The following is an 11,538-nucleotide window of genomic DNA, read 5'->3' on the forward strand; positions in this document are numbered from 1 at the left end:
AGCAACCTTAATTCTTCGACGGGTAGTGCATCACTTGGATGGGGGTAGGTTTCAAATTTGTGAGCGGCACATTTAATTGGAACCATACGCCTTTGAAGCGCCTGATGTCACCAGATAGCATGGGTTTCCCATGGTATCCCAAAGTGAGCGAGTGGTCTCCTCGATCTAATGGTTACGCCGGAAGCAGATAGGGACGGGCAACCTTGCAAGGGTACACAGTAGATACCAGGCGCTAATTAATATTTTGAAACGCGCTACCCTCTGTAGGTGCGTCAACACTATTGGCAGCGCCATAGTCAGTTTACCGTTTGTGCGGCCCCAAGCCTCGCACCGTCAACCAGTATACTAAATACAAATATAGGTAGGAAAATGGGGGCCTAAAAGTGTATATTTACCAATTACTTGCTCTTCTGCTGCTTCTTATGCTCGTTGTACTTGGCGTTTCGGGCAGTCAACTTGCGAGGGCGGCTGCGCCTCTTTTTCTTCTTGGGGTACCAGTCAGGACCCATCACCTTCTCGACGTTTGGCAGGCTTTCCTGGCGGCGCACTTCGGCCGATTTAGGTGGTGGAGGCTTTTCCTCCCAGAACTTAACCGCTTTTGGGCCGTTCTTGCAGGCAATACAGTGCCGCACGCTGCCCCGTCCGCTGATTGTACGGAATGCGTAGCCGTACTGCAGCTTCTCGCAGCAGACGCAGCGCGCCGAGTATCCGTCGTAGACCGCTGCGGGTTCAGCAGAAGCGGGTCAATCTTCGCCTCGCATTGCTTGCACGTAGGGCCCACAACTGTGAGTAAGTTAGCAGCTTATACAAAAATTATATTGTTTCAACCAATACTTGCGTCCAAATATTAGCCAATAGCACGGTAATATAAGGCTGGTATTTATTATTAGGGCAAAATATTAACATGTTTTATAATATTACTATTTATTTGCTATATTAATAATAATATCAAATTTTCCAAACAAATACATACATTACATGCAATATAAAATGACAAAAACAAATCGTGCGCGCATGCATTCGTCGGGTGGGGTGCACGGGAGCAGATAGCGCAATGAGCGTGCAGCCGCGACCCTTCATTGCACGGTGGCAGTGGTGAGTGCCAAGTGAAGTAAGTAAGATATATATTCGCAAAGTCCTACAAAAAGCGCTGGTCGTGAAGCCTACTTTAATATTAAAAAATACTATCGTCTCTACTTTGAAAAGTGTGTGGAAAATAGCATCGCCGAGCTCTTACAAATGCGGCCTGTGAAGCTTATTCTAAGAATACTATTAATATCGTCTTTACTTCGAAAAGTGTGTGGGAAAAAAACATCGCAGAGCTCTTACAAAATACTGGTCTGTGAAGTCTACATTAATAATAATAAATATTTCTATTTGAGAAGTGTGCAGGGCTCTTAGAAAATAAATGGTTACTGTGCTCGATTTGCAGTACATACGACAGGTTTTGCGTAGCTAAATGTCAATAATCAAGTATCTGCGCAGCTCGCGGACAGACATGCTACAAGGTTAGAAGCGGAGAGATGACTTTACAGTGCGCGCGGAAATGATAGACGAAAACTCGATTTCGAGCCGATTTTTGTCAAATCAAAAGCAATAAATTTGGGCTTTATATCCAATCAGGAGATCACCATTACGGTTCTTTTAAGGTACTGTTTGTTGTAATCCGCAAAGTAACGGCTGAGAAACACTTCAAAATCTGCTGTTGTGTTGGAACCCCCTGCGCGAAAATGATAGACGAACAAAATGTATCAGCACTTATCTTCTGTTTTTATGTTTTCTACAGTAGACACCGTGACGACTTTGACTAGGCAGCTTAGTACTTCGTCTTATGCCCTTCCAGTTTGTACACCTCCATGCAGCGTTTTTTTCATCGATGCTACAAGACTTTTTAACTTCAACAGAGGGATTTCATCCCAGGCTTTCTTAATAGCCGTCACGAGCTTCTCCTTCGTGTCGTACTGCTTGCCATTGACGTACACGGCTCTCGAAAGAATTCCCCTAACTAGAGTGAACGGTGTATTAATAAAATAGTAGTGATCTCTTTGGTGTTGTCGAAGGCGTAACGCTCCTTCGCTTCGTCTGAGGAGACTGCGCCGGTGAGTGGAATTTCGAGTTATTGCTACCGTCTTCGTCATAGCTGCCTTGAGTGCGCTGCTCTCTTTAATCAAGCGCTCCGTTTCGGGCTTCATGGCGTTGATTTCAACCTCAGCGCCATTGTACTGCGACGGTCGCAGCAGCTGAGTTGAGGATGTTTTACCAGATCTGGGGGCAATACGACTCGAAGGTACACGTCACACCAGCCTCCTTAAGCTTCCACTCGAACTACTTGACAACAGTGGTCATATACTGCACCTCTGATGAATCTTGTTGCTCATTGGGGTATTGTCCCAAGCTACATAACTCGTTAGGCAGTAAGGACACCAGAAATGCACTTCTCCTCGCGTTACGTCCAAGCCACATAACTCGTTAGCCAGTTCTCCAGAAATACACTACTCATCGCGTTAAAATAACTAGGTGCAACTTAACTCGCGGATTCATGCACGACGTCGATTTCGATGCGTTCTCTTGTCATCTTCCTTGTCTCCAGCCGCGGGCTGCACTTCGTAATCACTTTGAGGTGGCTCTTCTTCCTCGCTCTTCGACTCACTCTGAAGTTGATGATCGAGGTCGTTCGCCTCGTCACCACTCGCTTCCGCCTCGTTAGCATTACCTGAACGCCGCATCCGCTTGCGAGGAAGCAACGACTCTGCCACGTCAAAACCTTCATCAGCCACAGCAAAGCGTTTGTGTCCTGATGACGTGTGTCGATTATTATGATCAATCTGCTCTTCGTGTCCAGCCTTGTTCGCTTCAGTTTGATCACCAGCAGCGCTTTCCGTCTTCTCACCTGCATTATCCTCGCGTTCTACGTTCTCACCTTCGTCCTCTTCTGCGATAGATGTTCCTTGCATTGGAGTAGGCTCAGAGCTAGCAAATCGTCGTTTATTTCTCAGCGGAGGCGAGAGCATCGCACCAGTCGAATTCATCTTGCCTGCTGCGACAGTAGACGTAATTGCTGTCTGGAAATCGAACAATGCTCGCCATCGCGAGTCCAGATCTTCACTATCACCGGGAACATCGTGTAGTGTTTTACGTCGTTCCATGAAATATTCGCGTAGTTGTGCCATGCTCGTGTTGTCTAGACGTGACACGTATACACGCATAGCCTCCAAAAACTCAAACTGGGCCGGTTGCTCAAGAGCATAGCGGACACCTTCACGCAAAAAGCGCAAAAATGGCGCTCTCAAAGATAAGGGGACTTTGTCTACTCCGAGAAACTGGCTGAACCTTTTTGCCAACTCCTTCAGCTCCAACTCGCTGCTTTCCACCTTCTCTTTCACCGCTTCTTGCTCTGCAATGTCGTCGTCATTTTTCTCTTCGCTTGTTTGAGCAGCCTCAATGTCTTGCTTGCCGATTAGAATGGAGCTGTACAGTTGACGAAGTGCAGCCATTTGGATTTCCAAGTAGCGTACAGGGGCATCCGTCTTCACTTGTTTGCCAAATGCCTTTACCACCTCAACACTTGACTTGCCACTCGATGTGAAACACTGCAGTACTGCCGCAGCTTGGTACTTCTTATTCGGATTACACAACGCCACTCGACCCAGCGCGACCAGCAGCTCAGCTCTCCGCTGCTGTTTTTCTTGCCATTCACGAAAGGCATTGGCTTTCTCCTTTGCAACCTCAGGGTCATTCTTCACCACATCGTCTTCAAATTCTGGCTCCTCGTCCTCGGCATCGTCCATCTCACTTTCAAAGTGCATTTGTGTGAGATGACGAAGTACATTCGGTAATGTCCATTCCAACGCATCGTATGGTGGGGTGGCATCCTGAAATTTCTCCACGAACAAACACCGAATATCGCAAAACGTTAAGAACGCAAAGCGTTGCGCCTCTTTCACATACGATACGACGTCCTCGTCTTCGAACACAATCTCTTCCATGGACTCCACCGACTGTATGTCTTGCATATCTTCGCTGTCCTTGTGCTCTTCATCCATTACTTCTTTTGTCCTAGCCAAATGCATCTCCAACACAGAACTCAGCGCTTCTTCGAGCGTGGACCGAGATTGACACACCTTCTGAATCTGACTCTGGACGGCCGGATCAACAGCCTCGGTGTATTCACTGGCAGCATTCGAAGAAATATTTTGCTTTGCGTATTCTTCGATGCTTTTGAAAATCGGAGCCGTGGTCCATAGTAGATCGAAGTAAATAGTGGCCAGACTGTGCTTAATGGTGTCGACATTCCGAAAACCTTCGTCAAGCTCGGAGGCAGATTACTTACGTCGATGCAATAAATCTCCCACAGCCACAACAAGTTTGTCCATCCGCCCCTGGTGCAAATCCGGTGCTGTTATTTGATCATCCCTGTTCACCATCGACAGCGACAGATCATAAGCAAGATACTCTCGGATATTGAGGTATTTTGCCAGGCATTTAATTCGACAAAGAGAGATCCGCAGACCATACTCGACATCTGAACTTTCCTTGGTTTTGGCGCCCTTCTTCTTTCTCCCTTTCGCCTTTTTGCTTCTCGCTTTAGGGGTATCATCAGAAGCAATGGCGGAGTCATCGAACAGCTTGATATCAGCCTCCAAAAGGCGATCTGTTATGTCCATAATCTCCTGAACCAGCTCTTGCATGAGAGCTTCTGCTTCCCGTTTTAGTGATGCATGCTCCGTTTTAAGCAAGTGGGTGATGGAGAGCGATAGACTCGTTAGCAACTCTTCGTTGGAGTGCAGCAGGTACGCGTGTTTCAGCTTTTCCAGAAGCTCTTTCATTTGGCTGCTATGGTGGCCAATCACCTCACTCCTCAGGGTCAGCATGGGAATCAATTCCAAAAGCAACGCCAACTTATCCGAGTCGGCTTGATACAAAAGAAACAAACTGGGGATGTCCTTGCAGTATGCCACGGTAATTTTTCTTCCTGAAATCGTCGTAGCAGATAAATATTGTCAGTGCGATACATGTTGCTACGAGTTCGTTAAGTAAAGACGCACCTGTAGTTGCTCTGATTCTCTTTTAGCAGCAGCACTTGCTGATCGATTGGCGCTAACATCGACAAGCTTTCTCACGAAAGCAACAAGCAGACGCAGAAGGATTGTCTGTTGTTCACTACTGAGATCTGGCGCAGTCTTATCCACTAGGAGCAAATCTGTCATCACCCGCCATTCCTGAAGCACAACTGCTATCAAAACTGTTAGTTGCCAAGTAAAGTTTAAAAAGAATAAAGTGTGAATTAGCGTACGGCAATCTTCCAGCCCCCAAAAGGCATCCACGAGAGTCTCCACCGCATCCTCTGGTACGCCATAATTCTGTATATATTCCTCTGCAAACTCCACGAGAGCAATAGCTTGAGTGTTAAGCTGTTCTTTCTTCAATGTTGCATTCTTTGTCTTCGAGACAGCTACACCAAATGCGTCGTATTGAATACACACAAACTCCGCGGCGGCTTTGCGAATGTCTTCATGCTCCGCATCAAACACCAATTTTTCTACGGGCTGAAGCTCAATATCAGAGCTGATAAGACTGTGCTTGTCAACAGCGATTAAAAGATGAATGGCCTCCTCAAAAACACCATCATCCACGTCGCTGCACAGCTCCAGATAGCGCGACAGAAATTTAGCTGTGAACAGCTCCAACTTTTCTGTAAATGCGTCGTTCTCATACAGCTCGCACAAAATTTCGACCACCTCAAAACGAACAGCAGCCGATCTGTCACTCAGGAGCCAACCAAGATACTTCAGAAAACTGTCCTTGAAGAACTGATCAGGAAGAGTAGTGATCCAATGGCCGAGACACTGCATGGTCGCCACGCGAATCTCCGGCATAACGTCGCGATATCGATGCACCACAACTCCTGCAGAAATAAACAAATAAAAGAGCTTTCAACACCTGCTGTAGCCGGTTCTCGCTAACCGCTTCTGTTTGTTTCTTTCAGGAGTGCCCACTCTTCTCGAGGTTCCGGCCTCTTCCCAGCACAAGTGTTGAAGCAGGCGAATTCATCTCGGCGTTAAGTTGCCTCGTAGCAATTGCCAGTTGCTCAGAAATACTTGCCGCCGTACGTACTAAGGAATTTCTCAATGCCAGTACAGCAACTGTCGTCGTATGTCGAATTGGTCAAAGCTCGGAACTGCATACTTCTACAAAACTAAAGTAAGTAAAGCACACCAATCACTCGAATAGCAGCACCTTCCAAACCTTGATAAAGTCGATAGCCAGTCAATAAAGTTGTTCGCAATCTCCGATGTGAACAAGATCTCGCTCTCGTAGCATTCCTTCACAAAAAACTCCCAGAACTCGTCGAAATTGCGCTGGAACTTTTTCTTGCCTTTTCCACGAGACATCAGAGGATACTCTCCGTTCGCCTTCTCAAGACCCTTCTCCACGTGATTTACCAAATCGGCCATATTCAGCTGTGCCAACGGCTCTGATTCAGGGACGCACTGACCTGTCCCTCCACAAGCCTAGCGATCATTAACTCACATCAGAAAAAATAAATATCACAAGATCACAATTAGTCTTCATGTCTACCTGCAAAACCAGGTTCAGCACTTCTCTCGAGGCATTTTCGTCGTCCTCCTCAAATCGATCGCGCCACTCGCTCAGCAAGTTCTCCAACGACACCTTGCCATTCTTGATCGCGTCTACATTTACCAAATCACACCAAAAACGGTAAGATAGATCATAACTTCGCCTCTAAAGACCCTTAGCTGAGCATGCCCGCTCACCGAACAGCGAGGAAACGCCATGCTCTTGCTCATTGTCAATCCCAGCTTCCGGGGTTTCGTCCATCTTGGTGGCTCCATTTCTCTTGCTCTTTCTGCCCTTTCCATTTGACTGCAAGCTCCTCGTTTGGCTCCATGGTGAACGCTTGCGTCTACCGGATCTCACATTGGCGGTGGGCGTCCGTGCCGCTTTGCTTGCGCTTTTTTTGGGCGTCTTCACCTTCGTACCACCAGGCGTGAACTCCTCATCGTCGCCTTCTCGTCCGTCGTCACCACTATTTAGCCCACATCATGTCAGAAGTTGCACTTGCACATACAAAAAGAAAGTCGAATGCGCCAACGACCATCACTCTTGTGAGCGTTGATGTTTTACCTTCTTTCTTCACATAGTTCGTTGGCTACAAGAACGTCCTGCTCCTCTGCTTCGACATCCATATCGTCACTACTGTCGCGTGTGTCTTCCACTTGGTAGATCGGTGTGGGCTTGCGATAGTCGAGATCCGCGCCGCGCACTCATCGATCGCCGCTGTCACCTCGGATGCGGAATTGAGTCCAAAGGCAAAAAGGAAAATCTTCCTCTAAGAAAACAGCGTCAAATTATCCGAATGCTCTTATATAGGGTGTATAAGTCAAAAGACAACTTCAGTCAAAAGCCATCACTCGTTCACTCATTCATCAAACTACCTCCAAGATGTGGCATCTAAGCTGGCTTCCGTTGTTTCTCGGGGGTTGCGCAGCTTCTTACAATGTGTGCGACGACACCAAGGTCGCTTCACTGCCGTTCTGCGATTCGTTGCTGCCTCTAAACACTCGTGTGGACGATTTAGGAACTCGAATACCGCTGGATCAGGCAGTTGGGCTCTTGGTGCACGGTGTGGCGCTAGCACCTGGAGTGACGTTCAAGGGACCCATCACTGCAGCCACCAGTTTCCCACAGGTGCTGAGCACCGCGGCGTCGTTTAACCGCTCGTTGTTCTACCAGATCGCCGATGTAATCTCCACTGAAGCTCGAGCGTTTAACAATGCGAAGGATGCGGGACTGACGTTCTGGACACCTAATGTCAACATCTTCCGTGACCCGAGATGGGGGCGCGGACAAGAGACACCAGGAGAAGACCCGTACCTCACAGGGGAGTACGCAGTGGCCTTTGTGAGAGGCCTACAAGGCGAAGGAATGGAAGGAAGAGAAGTCGAGAACACCAAGTTCTTGAAGATATCAAGCTGCTGTAAACACTTTTCAGCGTACTCGCAGGAGGTGCCGAGACACCGCAACAACGCGATGGTCACCAAGCAAGATCAAGCTGACACCTACTTTCCGGCATTCGAAGACTGTGTGAAGCGAGGCCATGTGAGCTCCATCATGTGCAGCTACAATGCTGTAAATGGTATACCGTCTTGTGCTGACAAAGGCCTGCTTACTGACCTGGTGCGTGGTCAGTGGAAGTTTGACGGATACATCGCTTCGGATTGCGAGGCTGTAGCTGACGTGATCCACCACCATCACTACACCCCATCATCTGAACAAACGTGTGCAACAACACTTGACGCTGGTATGGATCTAAACTGCGGCGAGTTTCTGAGGCAACATCTTCCTAAGGCTCTGAGCAAGGCATCGTTACTACCGAGATGATTTCACAATGCCCTGAAGAATCAGTTTCGTGTGCTGATGAGACTCGGGATGTTGAATAGGCGCAGCCTTTTGCAAACATCACGAAAGACTCAGTAGACACAACAACACATCGGCAACTCGCACTGGAAGCTGCTCGTCAGAGCATTGTATTGCTCAAGAATGACGGTAACACTCGGCCTCTGGCCACCAAGGACTTCACTAGAGACAGATCACTTGCGTTGATCGGATCACACTTTAACGCCAGTGCCGCTCTTCGGCTTCGTCCTCACTGCCAGAGTTGAACTCACGTTCCACGAACCGAGGGTTCGGACGATTGTCTGAGGCCGAGGGCGAAGGACTGCGGCGCTTGCTTGCTCGCTTGCCCACAGCCGCGTCACCCGCTGAGCCGATCACCTCGGAGGCCACCTAAGTAGCCTCCTGGAGTGCCGAGCATTTGCCGTGAGGCTTAGTGCTCTTGACTTGCGCCTTTCCGGCAGCAGCCTTGGAGCGTGTCTTCGCACCGCTCTTCGCAGTACCTCGGGGCATATTAACGGTCGATGTGGGGACCAAGAAGAGGAGCGCACAGACTGCTGCTCGAGGCTCTAATTGTAAAGTGAGCCTCCGCCACGCTCGCGCGGCCAAGTCGATGGTTTTCGACTTTGAGAATGAAAGTTTGTGACGTGCACTTCTTTATTCTGATTGGTCGGTAAACCGAACCTAAGTGGGGGAGGATGTAACGGGGTACGTACCCTGGTTACATGAGCTGTGACACGTCATACTTCGGGATATTTGGTACAAGGTACCAAGGCCAACCATTGGCTGATGGCATTGCTTTTCTATAGGTGACTTATAGTTTGTATTTAACTCAAGCTTTATCTACCTATAAATATACTCCGTTTACAATCTACATTAAATTGGTCACTTCGCTCCCTTTCGGTAAAAGGGGACCTGTGAGCTGCCGTTCACTGAGAGTTTGTATACTCTCGGAAGCCAGCTTCCTCCAGCGCAAGGTGCTGTGTGACCCCGTCACAATCTCCATCTCCAGCGAAGATGCCTTAAAATCACCTGCGGGTTTTGTCTATTAATAGACCGGTAGTACAATCAAATCAACATTTACGACATCTTTTCGAACATAAATTGTCTTAAGTAGAACTGACATAACAACAAAGGACCAAATTTCGCTTAAGTACGATGGATCTTGCAGCAACAGCTACGTAGTATAAAATACGCATTGTTTTATAGCGATGCGTAGCGAGGCGGCGGCTCGATTTACAAAATACTTCCGCTTAAACCTTAGTTTATAATTCCCAATCTAAATGTTTTTAAGCGCCACCGCGCACTCGGCCTAAACTATTTTGAAACAAAAACCATCCGGCAATGTACCTTATACTGTATACAGGTGTGTATTATAGATACCTTCTGTTGACTAAACGTAAACCTCACACAAACTGAAGGTCTTATGACACACTCCGATTTGTGCTGGCAGTCATACGCTATTCACCGCAACCAGTTCAAGGCCATGGAGCAAGATAACGGGGTCACTTCACCATCCACGACCCAGAGGGGGGGCGCCCCGCTCGCGTACGAGACGCCTGGATTCTTCTCCGAAGATTCACGCGTGCCGCAGTGGGCTCAGAACCTCGCGACGGACCTCTTTAGCTTCGTAACCATCCACTACAACGTCTGGGGCGTGCCCTTCGTCGTGCTTTTCTACTATCTCTACAGTTTTGGTTACGGTTACGTGCCAGTGTCGCTCTCTAGTGGTAATCTACCGTCCTTCCTTAGTGGTGCCCAGAAGACGGCAGAAGGAAACCCCTGGCCAGCCTTCCGCTCCAGTCACATATGGGGCCTCAGCGCTAAGTTTCTGGAATCAAAGTCATGAGCTGGACAGCAACAAAAAGTACATCTTCGGATTCCACCCTCACGGCATCATTGTGCTGTCACGTGTCTCCACCTATGGCGGCAACTGGGAAAAGGTCTTCCCAGGCATCCCGACACGAGGTACAGCACCTGCTGCTAAAGTTGATTTACTCGTAGGTACTAACTCTGTGGGTGTTGTTGGTATTCTTCAACAGCATTGGGCGCCTCGACGATGTTCTACGTCCCACTGGGCCGTGAACTCTGTCTGTGGCTTGGCGGCGTCGACGCCTCCCGCTCCACGGCCGACAAGGTTCTGAACGACGGCACTAGCATTGTCGTGTACCCTGGCGGTGTCCCGGAAATCTTCAAGACGGACCCCAACTCCAAGGTGAACGAACTTGTGTTGAAGAAACGTCTCGGTTTCGTCAAGTTGGCTATGCGCCACGGCGCGGAATTGGTTCCAAGCTTCGTGTTCGGAGAGAAGTGGCTCTACAAGTGAGTATTAATACCGGTTGGCAATGCATTTTGACTTTGCTGTTCAGTTACTTACCTGCGTTTATGATGTTTCTCGCAGCATGTGGAACCCTCCTCAGGGTGTGATCGACTTTTTCCGCAAAACGCTCAGGATCCCCATGATCGTCTTCTGGGGAAAGTTCATGTGGATGCCCAAGCAGCCGCCCAAGGGCAAGCGATTTGGCGTCGTGTACGGCAAGCCTATTCCTACCAAGCTGACAGCTAATCCCTCCGAGGAAGAGATTCGCGCTGTGCACACGCAGTACGTTGCGGAGATCCAGCGACTCTTTTCGGAGTATAAGAAGGACTTCGGCTACGACGATGACGAGACGTTGCTCATCAACTAGGCTAGATGGAACTCGTGAACATGATCTATTCCGTCTTCTATGATGTGAATTCAAAGCTCTCTGGAATTTAATGTTGGAGTGGAGGTCTGATTTTTGAAATGATCGCACAACAAAAGTATCGTAATAGAGAGCAATCGTTTTATGACGAAATGTGATGATGCTTGTAACTCACACATATACTACAGTACAAGGATGGTCACGATCCTCTCTCACACCTGCAACTTTACATTGGTACTCGCCGAGCGCCGCCGCTACGCGACGGTAGTTTAGGTTTAGTTCATGTTTTGACATATAAAAACGCCATGTCCCTATGCGTCTCGATATTTTTAATTTCAATAACCTGGGTCAGCATCAGGGTTCCTCAAAATATAATTTATATGGATTTCTTCGTCTAATGAGAATAGATACCTGAACTCTAACCTGTGCCAATTATGAT

The 11,538-nt window shown here is 48.2% G+C and overlaps 3 protein-coding genes across 3 annotated transcripts; 2 read left to right on the forward strand and 1 right to left on the reverse strand.

Moving 5' to 3' along the window:
* Positions 1 to 2,483: 2,483 nt before the first annotated feature.
* Positions 2,484 to 7,208, reverse strand: PITG_19728 (cohesin subunit, putative; the record flags this gene model as incomplete). Its single annotated transcript, XM_002895763.1, has 8 exons — positions 2,484 to 4,215; positions 4,516 to 4,972; positions 5,294 to 5,905; positions 6,115 to 6,188; positions 6,247 to 6,512; positions 6,589 to 6,692; positions 6,777 to 7,048; positions 7,147 to 7,208. The coding sequence occupies 8 exons, from the start codon at positions 7,206 to 7,208 to the stop codon at positions 2,538 to 2,540; spliced, it is 3,525 nt and encodes a 1,174-aa protein (XP_002895809.1).
* Positions 7,209 to 7,464: 256 nt separating this feature from the next.
* PITG_19729 (glycoside hydrolase, putative) lies at positions 7,465 to 8,812 on the forward strand (the record flags this gene model as incomplete). The annotated part of the gene is made up of 3 exons (XM_002895764.1): positions 7,465 to 8,121; positions 8,463 to 8,568; positions 8,679 to 8,812. The coding sequence occupies 3 exons, from the start codon at positions 7,465 to 7,467 to the stop codon at positions 8,810 to 8,812; spliced, it is 897 nt and encodes a 298-aa protein (XP_002895810.1).
* A 1,089-nt stretch (positions 8,813 to 9,901) lies between these two features.
* Positions 9,902 to 11,173, forward strand: PITG_19730 (2-acylglycerol O-acyltransferase, putative; the record flags this gene model as incomplete). Its single annotated transcript, XM_002895765.1, has 5 exons — positions 9,902 to 10,123; positions 10,168 to 10,217; positions 10,259 to 10,383; positions 10,458 to 10,737; positions 10,817 to 11,173. 5 exons carry the CDS (start codon positions 9,902 to 9,904, stop codon positions 11,100 to 11,102), a joined length of 963 nt encoding a protein of 320 aa, XP_002895811.1.
* Positions 11,174 to 11,538: the final 365 nt, after the last annotated feature.

The sequence above is a fragment of the Phytophthora infestans genome, genomic scaffold, assembly GCF_000142945.1.
Source record: "Phytophthora infestans T30-4 supercont1.134 genomic scaffold, whole genome shotgun sequence".
Classification (NCBI taxonomy): Eukaryota; Oomycota; class Peronosporomycetes; order Peronosporales; family Peronosporaceae; genus Phytophthora; species Phytophthora infestans.